This window comes from Squalius cephalus (assembly GCF_949319135.1).
Source record: "Squalius cephalus genome assembly, chromosome: 16".
In the NCBI taxonomy this organism is placed as follows: domain Eukaryota; kingdom Metazoa; phylum Chordata; class Actinopteri; order Cypriniformes; family Leuciscidae; genus Squalius; species Squalius cephalus.
This window is the reverse complement of record NC_137137.1, coordinates 4,974,763-4,988,021: the sequence shown is the minus strand read 5'-3', so window position 1 is coordinate 4,988,021 and position 13,259 is coordinate 4,974,763. Positions and strand designations below refer to the sequence as shown.

The 13,259-nt window shown below is 38.2% G+C and overlaps 2 protein-coding genes across 7 annotated transcripts in view; both read right to left on the bottom strand.

Annotated features, from left to right (window-relative positions):
• Nucleotides 1-2,765, bottom strand: part of fgd1 (FYVE, RhoGEF and PH domain containing 1) — a 48,448-nt gene extending 45,683 nt beyond the window's left edge. For both annotated transcript variants that reach the window (XM_079897161.1, XM_079897162.1), the window contains exon 1: nt 2,481-2,765. In XM_079897161.1, the coding sequence (XP_079753287.1) occupies nt 2,481-2,631 (151 nt within the window). In that variant the 5' untranslated portion in view covers nt 2,632-2,765. The remainder of the gene's footprint in view (nt 1-2,480) is intronic.
• A 1,531-nt stretch (nt 2,766-4,296) lies between these two features.
• LOC307174201 (uncharacterized protein) lies at nt 4,297-12,919 on the bottom strand. Of its 5 annotated transcripts, XR_013823959.1 has the most exons (10): nt 12,460-12,918; nt 11,827-12,000; nt 11,580-11,737; nt 9,969-10,167; nt 7,673-7,769; nt 6,834-7,005; nt 6,600-6,749; nt 5,321-5,442; nt 4,874-5,040; nt 4,297-4,530 (listed from the first exon to the last, which is right to left on the bottom strand). XR_013823959.1 is itself a non-coding variant. In XM_079897923.1 (9 exons), the coding sequence occupies exons 2-9, from the start codon at nt 11,937-11,939 to the stop codon at nt 4,972-4,974; spliced, it is 1,080 nt and encodes a 359-aa protein (XP_079754049.1). In that variant the 5' UTR covers nt 11,940-12,000; nt 12,801-12,919; the 3' UTR covers nt 4,791-4,971. The 5 variants fall into 5 exon arrangements, 4 of the variants coding, with proteins under 4 accessions (XP_079754049.1, XP_079754047.1, XP_079754048.1 ...); XM_079897923.1 differs by lacking the exon at nt 4,297-4,530 and having other exon boundaries at nt 4,791-5,040; nt 12,801-12,919; XM_079897921.1 differs by lacking the exon at nt 4,297-4,530 and having other exon boundaries at nt 4,791-5,040.
• Nucleotides 12,920-13,259: the final 340 nt, after the last annotated feature.

The following is a 13,259-nucleotide window of genomic DNA, read 5'->3' as shown; positions in this document are numbered from 1 at the left end:
TGAATGCATTTTAGAGTAATAACTTTAAATGTGTGAACAAAACCCCCACGAGTCACAACCCCATCTGTTACTGTCATATGCAATGAGGATAAAAACGCTTCAAAATAACAGCCTACATGCTATTTTTATGAGTGATAATGGAAACTGTTCTCGTTCGAGCGCTCTATAATCCAGGTTCGTTTGATCCTCTTGTGTTCAGTCAGCAACAGTTCTACTCCACGTTTATTCTCCCTTCTTTAAGGTCAACATCAGATTATTCATGATGTGCTCTTCAAACACAGACTGACTGCACAAGATATCATCATGCACTGCAGAACAATAGCCATGTAACCCACACAATTTAAAGCACCATTCATGTGCAAACAGTACAGGACAATCACCAATGTCAAGGGTTTGTACAAATCCCTAACCCAAACCATGAGCAACAGTAATGGATTGAGCAAATACCACTAGTTATTAAAGAAGACCTTCACCAGGGACGGCGCTTCGCGCGTTTGGCCTTCCAGTGCATCAGCCACGTTTCTAAAAGCCACTAGCGAGTATGGTGGTCAGCACACATGCAACCCACTGAACTGAACTGAACTCCAGACACATTTAATTGGATTTCACAGTGCAGTGCTTGAGTAAATATCCAAAACAGACAGAACCTCAAGTAACCACACAGTCGAGTACAAACATGGCAGCGTATAGCTTCAAAAAGACACACGAGGACGACGAGGCTTCGCTTCAAGGTCTCTGCTGTTGCCTTATCAGCAAGTGAGCAGCGGAGCATGTGAATATCATTACATGCACAACGAACATCTGACGAACTGCATCACAAACAGCCTTTCACTACATAGACTGTGGCTACTGCAAACGGTTTCATCAAGATACTCACTGCATGCTCTTTATAAATGTAGCTATGATCTCCTTTGAATGGGAATCACATGAAAATGTCAGTCTGCTGGTAGGGCATTGATTTAGTGACATGCTGTCCTCTGAGACAAACGTGCGCTGGCAGGATAATACATTATGCCACTGTGACTGATGACCTTGTCTTCAAGCACATTCATTCAGAGCACAATTGCTTCAGTGTTGTGCAGGATAAATAAGACAAATGCTGATTTCTTTCCAGTAATCATTAAAACCAGCTTAATATAGTGTAAAGGTGATTTTTCTGGGACTCGACCGTACAAGCGCCTACACAATATACTAGACACAAGGACTGGAGTGGTGGCATTTTTCTAGTCTTAAAGACATCCGGAGTCAAGAGCATTTCAACATCAAGCATTCCAAGTATTCAACATCTATGTTTCGGTTTACATCAACACAAATGCGTTACTATTTTGCCCTTTAGATGAAGCTTTTGTCCAAAGCAATTTACAGTTGGATGAATTAGGGTAATGTGTCACAATGTTGGGCACATTTTCTCTATATGAATATTACTTATATCTGTTGTCAACATTGTCATGCCGGGCTGTTATGTGATTGATTGAAGTGTGATTTTTTTGTTTTGGAGTGTTGAGGTAACAATTGTAGTAAATTGTAGAACTTTAACAAAAAAAACAACAACAAAAAAAATCCATAATACACTAATTTATCCTACATTTACTACAGGTTCTGTCCTTCTGGAGTCCCTGGAGCTTAAGTGTCTTACTCAAGGACACAACGGACATAGTTTGTGTATCTACCCGGGGTTTTAACCTGCAAGCTTTTAGTTTTTATCAGATTTTTATCTACGTTTGGATCAATGATGTGATGCTCGTTTTTGTTGTTTAAGTCCATCAAATATACACTAAAAAGGTAACTCAACTATATCACAAACACAAAACTTTTTTTATTTTTATTAAAAATCATTTAAAGTAAAAAGTAAATTAAAAAGTTTAAGTAAAAATGGTCAAGGTGATGTAACCATACAGATTGATATTGAAAGGCTGATATTCTTGAAGAAAAAAATGTAATAAGTATGGTATAATATTTCATCATTTAAAAAAATTGTCACCCAAATTAAAGTCAGTGTGGCATAACCAACACACAGGAAGTCATTTTGTCGTCATGTGACAAGAAAACCATCAAAACAGACAGGACCTCATGACTGTGATATTAAAACATATTTTTCAGCCTTTTTTGAAAAGTCGTTCAGGTTAAATACAGTAATCTTGAAGAAAACGTATGATTCAAACTTGAACAAATATATTTGAAAACGGTGGTTACATCACTTGACATTTTTATAGAGGCAATAAATCACTTTTTTGTAGAAAATGGCTTAAACAACAAAAATATTAACACAACAATGCAATTATTACTTTCCCAAGAGGTTGGCACCTTATTTGTCACTGACACATCTACGTTTGCATGCATCAGTGTCACCCCTGAGTCTGTTATGTGTAATGATGCTTTGGCACTGGCAGTACTGCACGAGAAACCAAAACACTCTTGCTATAAGGAAATAATATTGGGATCAGAGCATATTTATAGTGTGATTTAAGATCCAGACTCACCTGTTCTGCGCAGGGCTGGCTGTGGACTGGATAAGCCGCTGCTGATGTGGTAAGAGAAGCGCATGCTTTTGAACTGGTTGGAATAGGAGGATGAATTGTGCGGACTGGAGGAGCTGATGAGATGCGCGCTCTTGGGTCGATTCAACTGCATCCCTGCCTGCAAAACCCTCACGCAGGCATATAGGGCACAAGATGCGAGCTATTTCCAGGGAACGGGCTCTATATTCCAGGTCCAGATATAAAAGCCGTAAAATAGTCCAGGTGCAAAACCACCAGCCACTCTTGTGTCCCGACGACCTCCTCCTCCTGTAGATGCTGGATAAGGCAGATCGATCCCCCCTGATCAGCCGGTGGAGAGTCAATCCGATCCAAGTCGCTTTGAGCAACAGAAACAGCCATCAACGATCAGTTTAACCAGAACCACACACAAGTCCAAGCAAATGTGTTATAAAGAACTCCCAATACGCAGTGACCTTTATGAAAAGCAATCATCCTCTTATGCCATTTGCAGTCTTACGGTCATCCTCATAGGCGCTCACAGAATGTACACAAACAGACGCAATGAATAACGTACAGACATTATGAATCCACATCAGAAGAGATTGACATTTTTACGTGACGTTTCCAATGCAAAACAGCTTTGAATAACCACATTGGTTCTGTTAGTGACATTCGCGTTTTAAAACGAACTTTCCCGTTAAACTTCTTCTTTAAGGCGCCGCATATTGTCGTTCTTATTCCAACGGGTTTCCCCTCCGTTTCCTTTCGGAATAACCGTATCCAAAAATATGCACACTCAGCTGCTTTAAACACAATTCACATTCGCGGTTTGAAAACTCCTCCGACTGTCGGCGTCTTTTAAGCGGGATTCGAACGCTAAACAAACGTTACATTGTCGCAACGTTCCATTGTTACAATGTTGCAATGTTACAATTCCGCTCTTGTCGCTCTCCACCGGTTGCTCGTCCGTTCTTTTGTGGGACTCGACAACGCCAAAGTGTGTTAAACTGAAAACCACCTCCTCCTTCTCCTCCTCCACCAGGACATATGAAACCGAGCTTCAACCCCCTCCATCTCTCTCTCCTCTTTTCCCAAAGTCTGTTTCTCATTTTTTTTCTCCCTCTCTCCCTTTCTTTTCCTAAGGGTTTGTGCTTGAAATCTGAGGCAGAGGAAAGACGTTCAAAGGATTTGAACGTTCCCCCTTCATGAAAAGAAACTCCTGTGTCCTAATCGGGAAGATCGTTTATATTTCATAAATTAAACATTTACACCCCATAAAAATATGTGGATTTTGGAGGAGAGCTGAAGTGGTTGTAAACATGGACTCGTCCCATTTGACCTACATTGCACCAGTAGCTCAAGTTGAAGAGGTCTCAGAGGGAGAAAAAACAAAACAAAAAAAACTCCGATTCAACTTTTAGCCAGTTTTGCATTTGGGCGGATATAATTGGGTGTCATTAGGTTAATAGCAATCCATTGTCATATAACCTTTTATGGCACATGATTCATCGTGTAAATGAATTATGACTGCATTTAAGATTCAACTTAGTAATGTTTGAATTGCACAACATGTCCAATCGCATTCTTAAATATGTATAAAAAATTTATTTTTTAAAATACACATTTAAAATTATTTAAAACAAACTCAATTTGTCATGAAAATGTGCAAAAACCAAACTCAATGGTCCTAACCAAAAGATGTCATTTCCTGTAAGCAATATAATTAATATCTTTTTCAATTCTTGTTATCTCAGAGTAAAAAATAACTTTGACAAGCCCATGACAGGTTTTTTGATATTACCCCGACCCTTTGCCTTTCTGTCAGCAGTGTGAACCTTCTGAGTGTGTTTTCCCATAAATGAACATGTTATGGGTGGAAAGAGCGCCATCAAACTCTGTAATGTTTATACAAGTTGAGTTGAGCCAGTAGATTCTGTCCAGCTGCAGGACTGGATCTCTTCACACGTCTCTCTATGCAATGCATTTTTTGGATGTTTATCATCATTGCAGGTATAATGAGGTTCAGACGATTTCAAATCCATTCCTGCATCTGAAATATATTACAGAATTCAATCCATTTTTGACTTAAAGAGCAAAAAGGACCTACCCACCACTAAATACAGTATTTGACTAGGAAGGTGGTTTGAGGCTTTTCTATAATTGGTGGCGTCAATTACACAGTTTGACCATTAGATGTCAGTCTTGCTTAGAAAGTCAGATAAACAATTTACCTGTCATACTCGTAGTAAAGGGGAACAGGTTTTCTGATACAGTAGTTAAAACCGACAGTTTCTTAAATTGTTACACTGGAATTTATTTATTGGATATGTAAAAATAAAACAATAAAAACAACATACATTAAGAAAGGATGAAACGTCCTTGATCTTTCTGACCTTTCAAAGGGTTCAGTTCTTTCTGATGATCTGGCATCTCTGCCATCCAAAGATCTGGTCCAGAGATTAGCAATAAAACATTTTCCAGATATTCTGCATCAGTCCTTCACTCGGCTAACTTCTGAACCGCACAAAGATTTCCGACTTCTCAGGCTATACCTCGGCTGCTGGGGAAACGATGCAAATATATGAGCAAAGGGACATTTGCAATCAAAACACAGCTGGACAACACATGCCCTGCAGTTTTTGCAATAGACATGCACAATTGCTAGAGTTTCATGACAGAACTTTTTATTAAAGGGGCCATTATCAAAAACTTCCTCCAGAAGTTATTTAATAATCAACTTCCTGAAATGAAACCACATTAGGGTGAGTAAATAATGACTAAATAATGAAGAAATATCCCTGAAACATGAATACAATTGATGTATTGTTGTGCTACAGTACCTCATTGTCATCCACCAGCACACTGTAGACCGTGGCGGAAGCCATCCGCGAACGAGACCCTGAGGTGCGCCGCTGACGTCTCTTCAGAGCTTCTGAGGTGCCCTGTGCCTCGTGATGTCTGGCTGATGATGACGATACAAATTTGCATTGAAATTAGGATTCATTTAACAGGGTTTCTGCAGGTTTCATGAAGGTAATTTTCCTGTAGTCAATAATTGTATCGCTTAAAACTCATCTTTGATCACCAAAATGACATATTTAAACGTTTTTTCCCTGAAAATAAATTCTTCATGTCTTAAAATAGCTTGAATGCAACTCTACACCCTTGCCTCATTTAGTATATGCAGTTCTATGACTATGCAAATGAGCCCCGCCTCCACTCACGCCAGCTCACAGATTCACTGGTTGATCACAAGTTGACGTGATTGGTTGCAAGGTAGTTTGTGACTTGATTTCAAACCACGATTTTGAGACTGTTTTAAGGAGAAAATACTCAGCAATGGTGTTGCCTTATGAATTTGCACTTGGTTTGTCTCAAAGCATATCAAAAACACCACACAGAAATATAAACAACATTAAAAACTTGATTTCCCCCACAGGGGGACTTTAAGACTTTTTAAAGACCTTTTTAAGACCAAGTAAAGAAAACGTAAGGAATAAACTGTCTAACGATTCTTAAATCAAGATACATTTACATGATATGCAAAACAACAAAATATAAAGTTTGCTTTCTGTGAAATTGATCAAAATGAAGCAAGTTTATAATTAAAACAAAGCAGAACAAATATCTGCCAATGCACTCAGAAAAATCAACTTCATTCATAGGGATGTTTTCATAACTCACTGACAGGTATTTGTTTTTGTTTCAAGTATAAACTCACTTGATTTTGCCAAGTTGCCAAGACTTCATTGTACATTTGCATCTCAAGTAAATGCACCTTAATTTAAAGATGTTTCTATATTCGTATTGGAATCAGGACAAAAACACTGTGGAAATTAGAAATTTAACATTTAATCCCATGACTTTCTGCTTTGATTTAAGAGCTTTATTTGTGTAAAGGCGAATTAAGACTTTTTAAGTCCCACAGAAACCCTCTTTAAGGCTAGTTCAACATATTAGAATGATAGCTGAAATATTAATCCATATTACATAATGCTGAACTGCATATCTTTCATAAAACAAATTTACATCACCATCTGAGCACAGGTCACCTTGTGAAACATGCAGATTGACTCCTGCTCAGATTAAAATGTCAACACTTTTGGAAGCAGTGCTTACTGTCATGAGACGGAGAGAATGTCGACAGGGCCGCACTCACGACGCTAGAGGGATGCAGAATCACTAAACTGTCATCTCTCTCCTCCCACTTGCTTTCCCAGTGTTTTCGTCTGGATCTCTTCCATTCATCCACAGACGCCGAGATACATTCTAGAAGGTATCACATGAAAGATCAAGAACAGATTCTGGAACTAAACCCTTTAAATATCAATGAACCTGCTCTCTTGGAGATACCTGCTTTCTGCAAGGCCTGCTGAAGATCAGAGCGGGTCTCTTTGAGCTCCTTGAGGATTTCAAGACTCTCTCGGCTGATATTCCGGTAGCGCAGAGAAAAGTACAGCAGAACAAGGCAGCCGACAAGGACCATGGTTTTTCTTAGAAGCCCAACTAAAAAAGTGATTTTCTCCTATGCAAAAAACATCCCAATAAAATCATGATTGACAGTATACAGATTCATTTTTTATTATTTAATTCCACACATTTTAAACATAGACCATGGTGGCGGTGTTGACTTTAAAAACTTTTTTTACATATCAGGGCACCAGGGAGGGTTTTTGTTGTCGTTTAAAGAAATCAAATCAAGTGCAACACTCTTGTTTATGCAATTAACATACTAATGCAAGGGACAGAGAATATGATAGAATTTTGTAACTGCTAAAGTCATTAAAAGTTGCATTTTCAGTTGAATTTGGGGAAACCAAATTCATTGTTCATTGCAAACAGCTGAAAGTCTGTAAAGTTTGCCAATAAACTTGATTTGCAATGGGGGTTGAATAACTTGATTGCAACTGTACATATTAACAATGTGCAAGAAAGTAAACCATGGTTTAGGCCCAAGTACAACTACTCTGTAACACTGCACAAAACAGATTAAAAAAAGATTTTAAGAGGGGAACATTTAATGTTCAATAGCAAGAAAGAAAGACAAACTTCAGCCTCTTTATCACACTCACAGAAACAAAAAAAAAGTTGATCAAAACAATGGTTAAAAAGGCATGTAAACAAAAACGAGATTATACCATTTACATTACTGGACCAATTCTAACACATTCAGTATAATGCATTAGTCTTACCATCTGTTGAAAACCGTGGTCTTCATTTTCCAACACCGTCTTACAGATCATCCTTTCAAGGTATATATTCAAAGCCACGAGCCCAAAAAGGAAAAATCTAAAATGAAACATGATGAATCAATGTCAGTGTCGGAGAACTTTTTATTAAAAAGGTAAATTGTACTGAGAAACCCACTCAAACTTCAAAACATCCTCCCAGTCCAAAGAGACAATTTATTGGAAATAAGCTTCTTAAATGGCTTTTTCCAAACTTGCAGAAGATTCTGTGCCCAGTTGTTCAAAAGTAATCTGATTGGATTTCGGCTATCAGTTGGATCAAATCTTGAAAAAGGGTTGTTCACAAAATCTAGGCCTGGTTTCACAGACAGGGCTTAGATTAAGCCAGGAGCAGGCCTTGAGTAAATTAGGACATTTAAGTGCCTTTAAACGTGTCTTACATTCCTGGTGTGTATTTTTTTAAAGATATGTCAGTGCAAGTTGCTTTCAGTTAAGACAGCTCACACATGCATTTTAATCTGAGACTAGTCTTAAGCCTTGTCTGTGAAACCAGGCACCAATCTTGGTTTTGATCTGAATCAAATCATCAGTTTGTGCTGATCAACATTTTTTTAGAAGGATTACTAAATCCTGGACCTTCCTAAATTTAAAATCCTGGACCTTCCTAAATTTAAAATCCTTAAATCCTAAATTTGGACCTTTGATCCAAAAAAATTATAAAATACAGGATTATCCTGATCCCAGCAGAATAGTGGATTCCAGCAACAAACAACAACAAAAAAAGTAATAAAACTTTAAAACTGGTCAAAAAATACAACATTCGTATCATGTAATGTATACACACATTTATAATTTTATTTTGCTCTGTTTAACAGAGCAGTAAAAAAAAATTGTCATAAAATTATCCACCAAACAACTGTCAATATCAAACTAAATTAATACAATTATTTAAAAAAACATTTTTTTTTAAATTGCTGTATATAAACAACATTGGCACAATCATCAGACATGAGTCAAGTCAAGTAGTTTCTAACAATTGCATCCCTTGTTGCATGTATATTTGATTGTTTTTGTTGTGGATCACATGGCTACGGAAACCCTACTGGGACATGGTGATGGGAGGAAAAATTCATTTTAATGCTTTTGCATTCTCTCAAGAAACATTGAGTTCACTCAAAACTTTTGAGTTCTTTATGAAAGAACGCAAAGTTTCTTTGGGGAACGGAAAACTTTTGCAAGAGAAAGCAAAAAGTGTCAAAATACATCATTTTTCTCCCATTACATTTTTTTCTCCATCTCCATGTCCCTTTAGTGCCTCCGTAAGGGTTTGATTGTTTAAAGGAAATAGAAAATGGAAGAGGATGTTTCTTTGTTTATGTTGTTTTCCTTAAATTAAATTTCCATCAAATAAAAACACACACTGACTCTTCTACCTGTTGCTCTTTACATAGCATTGTGAAATTATCCTATTTTGCTTTGTAAAACGGCCCAAAATTATTCTGATCCAGATGAACCTTTTTGAACAACTGGGCCCAGATTTCAGACAGATGCACACATTTGAGCATATGCACACGGTGCCTACTCTGATGAGGGGAAATCAGCCAAACCAGTGCTGTAACGCTCCGTTTAGTTCCTGTCTCTATGAAGCCCCTCCTTCCAAAAAGTGTGATGCGCTCTGATTGGTCGGCTGGACCAGTGTGTCGTGATTCATCCACCGCTTTGAGCATGTTTGGGAAATATCACGCCCCTTACCATAACCGTGAGGTTCAACACACTACTAACGCAACTTAACCAGGCCTCGCTCTTTATTTTTGCACATGCTTTTAATTATTTAAATGAGGAATTTTGTGGTGTGTACGTTCCCAGAAGAATAGAAAATAACTATTTCTTAAGAATAAGAAACAACAGCAACATTACACAAGAAAGTTGAAGAAGTAAAAAAGTATAATAGGACCCCTTTAACAGTCTGAATGGCACATTTCAGTGTGAAGTGTTTTGTGATCATCTCACAATATAATACAGGCAGTTATTGAAGGATATGACAGTTAAAAACAACATTGTTACAAAACCTGTAGCTTCTGACTAAAAGTGAAGGACCATTTCTCATTTCAGATGCATAGAGATTTACACAGAAAAGGGCCACTTAATTCTTCAGAAAAGGGTCTGAAAAGGTCATGAAAAACTCATTTATATTTCGGCAAAAAACTCAGCGGGAAAAAAATTATAATCTTTTGACTATTTCTACAGCATTATCTATTCTACAAGCACTGTCGGCACTGACTGACAGGTTTATACTCACCTGGCTCCAGCTGTACGTCGCACAGAGGTCAGAAGATAAGAGGCGCCAATGCCCAGAGCGTTGTAGAAGAGGGAACTAAACGTGTGAGTCTCAGACATGATGAAGCTCTGGAGGAATGCTACGCGGTTAAAGATTTCCGCAAATGCCACCTGCTGCTCCTGCGCAGAATGCCTCATCTCCGCAAATACATCTTTCAGTCCTGAAACATTCAAGCATTTTAGCTCAGTTTGGATTATAGCACACATGCAAAGAATGAAGTAAAAGAACAGACAAATTGAGGTCAAGCACATGCTTCAGTTTTATTTGCAGTGATTGCCTCATCTCTACAACATGCTCAAATTAGACTAAAATGATCTACAAAACAGTTGGAATGGAGTCTGCATGTTAAGTGGTTAAGCGCGAATTAATTGCAGAATAAATTGAATTAATTGCAGAAACTTGCAAGAACTGTCATAAAAAGTAAGGGGGTCTCGGATTGTGCTAGAAAAAAAAGCCCCACCCCCCGCCATCACGCCGTGCAGACGCCAGAATCTCTGTGCGAGTTCTTGTTTTTACTATTTATAAAAGATTTAGCAAGTTAAGTAATATTATATGAGCAAGAGTGCTGTTTTCCCGAATATCAGCATGCTTGCAGATGTCATTATTTAATACAACAGTTCAATGAACAATAAGTTAATATTAGGTGACTTACATTCTATTGTCTGTTTTTGCTCTATTTCGCCAATAAAAATAATTCCAAACAAATCCACAACAGAGCCATTGCATGTCTCCGAGCAACACAGGGATGTTTCCTTACTGAATGAATCCATGTTTTTGAACAAATCATTCTAATGAATGACTCAACAACTCACTCATACCTGAATGAATCAGGCATTTTGAACGAATCGTTTGAGTGAATAATTCAATGACTCACTCATTAAGACAATGAGTTGTCGCCACCTACTGGCGGTTTAGTTTCATTATTTAAAAGTAGAATTTCACAATGGTTTAAAGAGATAGAATGCGTAGATAGTGGTAGATACAATGCTTTTATAAATAGACTATTATGAGTGAAATATGAGATACCATTGTTGAATAATAATAATAATTGAAATCGCACTGCATGAAATGCTTGTCTGACTTTTTTTCTTCTTATATGGGGGCCTCCAACTGTTTCTTTGAAACAGGCCTCTGAATCGCAAAGGCCGCCTCTGCTAGGGATATATTGCTAACATATTAGTTATTATCAGCAAATATTAAAGTTAGTTTTTTTTTTATTACTGATATTGAATTTTTCATTGTGCACACTAATTTCCCCAATTTTCACATTTAAATTACCTTCTTTAAAAACATTAATAATACTGTTAAATGTAATTCTATCAAATCTTAAAATAAATTGTATTTTTATACTATACATTATACATCCATATACTGGCCAGAATTTCAACATCCTAGTAGCATCCCCATTAACTACATGCCATGAAAGTTTCTCAGATTACCTCAACAGTATTATCTTTCTATTTTAAATGTATTTTGACATTTTATTGCTAACTCTTTTACTGTCAGTGATTCTAAACCAAATGACACACTTCCATAAGCATATTCCCTTCTCATTTAGATAGTAACCAGCACCTTGAGTTGAGTCCTGCAGGGTGCTCTTGAGTTCCTCTCCATTGCGGAGGATGCTCTCCTGGGATTTCAGCGCGGCACTTTGGGCCACAACCAGATCTTCTGCCATCCGCTGGGTAGATGCCAACTGCTCCGCCACCCCTGCTGAACTCTCAGTCAACCTGAAACACAGATGAACATGGGCTTACATTAATATTTTATACACATAAATACCCTTCATATTCGAAATATGCACTAGGGACCTTTGTACCTGTAAATGGTGTTCTCAGCTCTTTGTTGCCAGCGCTCACTCTGCAAATAATGACATATACTGTGTGCATGGGTAAAAAACTCAGTGTAGGTGTTGAAGGCCACAGGATCCATGTCTTGTGTGCAGGTTTTGACATCACTGCCTTCAGGACATTCTGGGAAACTACGACCTGACCTGCAATAAAATTAGAGACAGAATACAGGGAAAATTTTATGTTGAATGAAGTCACAACACTGTGGCTAAACCAGCACTTCTCAACTGGTTCAGTTCAGATACAGTCATAGACAGCAGGGAAAAGACTATGATAAATGTCTTATGGATGGATGATAGAGAGCAATAGACAGATAGACCGAAAGATAGATGATAGACAGACAGATAAATAGAGATAGAATGATAGACAGACATAAAGATAGATGACAGACAGACAAACTAAACTAGCCTAAATGGAGCTCAAACGAGGCTAAACTGGTTTGCAGATCTCCCAGTCTGATCTGTTGGCGTTTTGGGAATTAGTCAGGATGGGTGATCAGATGAAAACCAGCTTGGCCAGGCTACGAGATCTTCTTAAAACACCTAACAACCTTTAGCTGGTTCAACGAGTTTCAGTTGATTCCAGTAAAATGAGCTCTTGACCTTTGCAGGTGGCAGTGTGTGAAGGACAAGGCAATCTTGCTCTGCACATCATCACTGAAATCTTTGCAGCTTGACTGTATTTTCTCCAGCGCTCGAGACCAACACGCGCCATAACGCGGCTGCTGCGACAGTTCACGCACTCGCAGTAATTCCACGCGGCCCTTGTCCTCTAAACTTCTGTCGCTACTCACGGCACAGACAACAACTGCGATGCCCAACAATGCCGTGGTCCACATTGCAGACCGCGTGGAGTTTATGAACACACAGCAGAAGTTATTTAAAAGAAATAATCTGTATTATATGACTAATACAAAAACCCAAAAGCTTCACAGCACGCGCACCACGCCAGCGTTGAGCGTTCAGTTGATTTGTCTCATTAACCACCATGGATGTGGTTCCGCCTACAGGCTGAGTGAATGTGGCCTGTGGTTGCGTTAGTCCACGCGAGGTTCAATCTGGAGTCAATTTGATACGTTTGCAGAAGAGGGGAGAGAATAGGCTACAGTTTGTACAATCATTATGTCTATGGAAAGTCCCCATAAAACATGAGTGTGTGTGTGTGAGAGAGAGAGAGAGAGAGAGAGAGAGAGAGAGAGAGAGAGAGAGAGAATTATGGGTCAAATATTGTGTAAAATGTGTTTAATTTCAGCAATTTTGTGTAAATTCATTCACAATCATAAAATTGTATGTGTACATCATTATATAGGCTATAGGTTCAACCTTCACTAAAGCATTTGTCGATTATATATTCCTTTGCCATCACAGGAAAAAAATACATTTCAATAATACACTGTTTACTG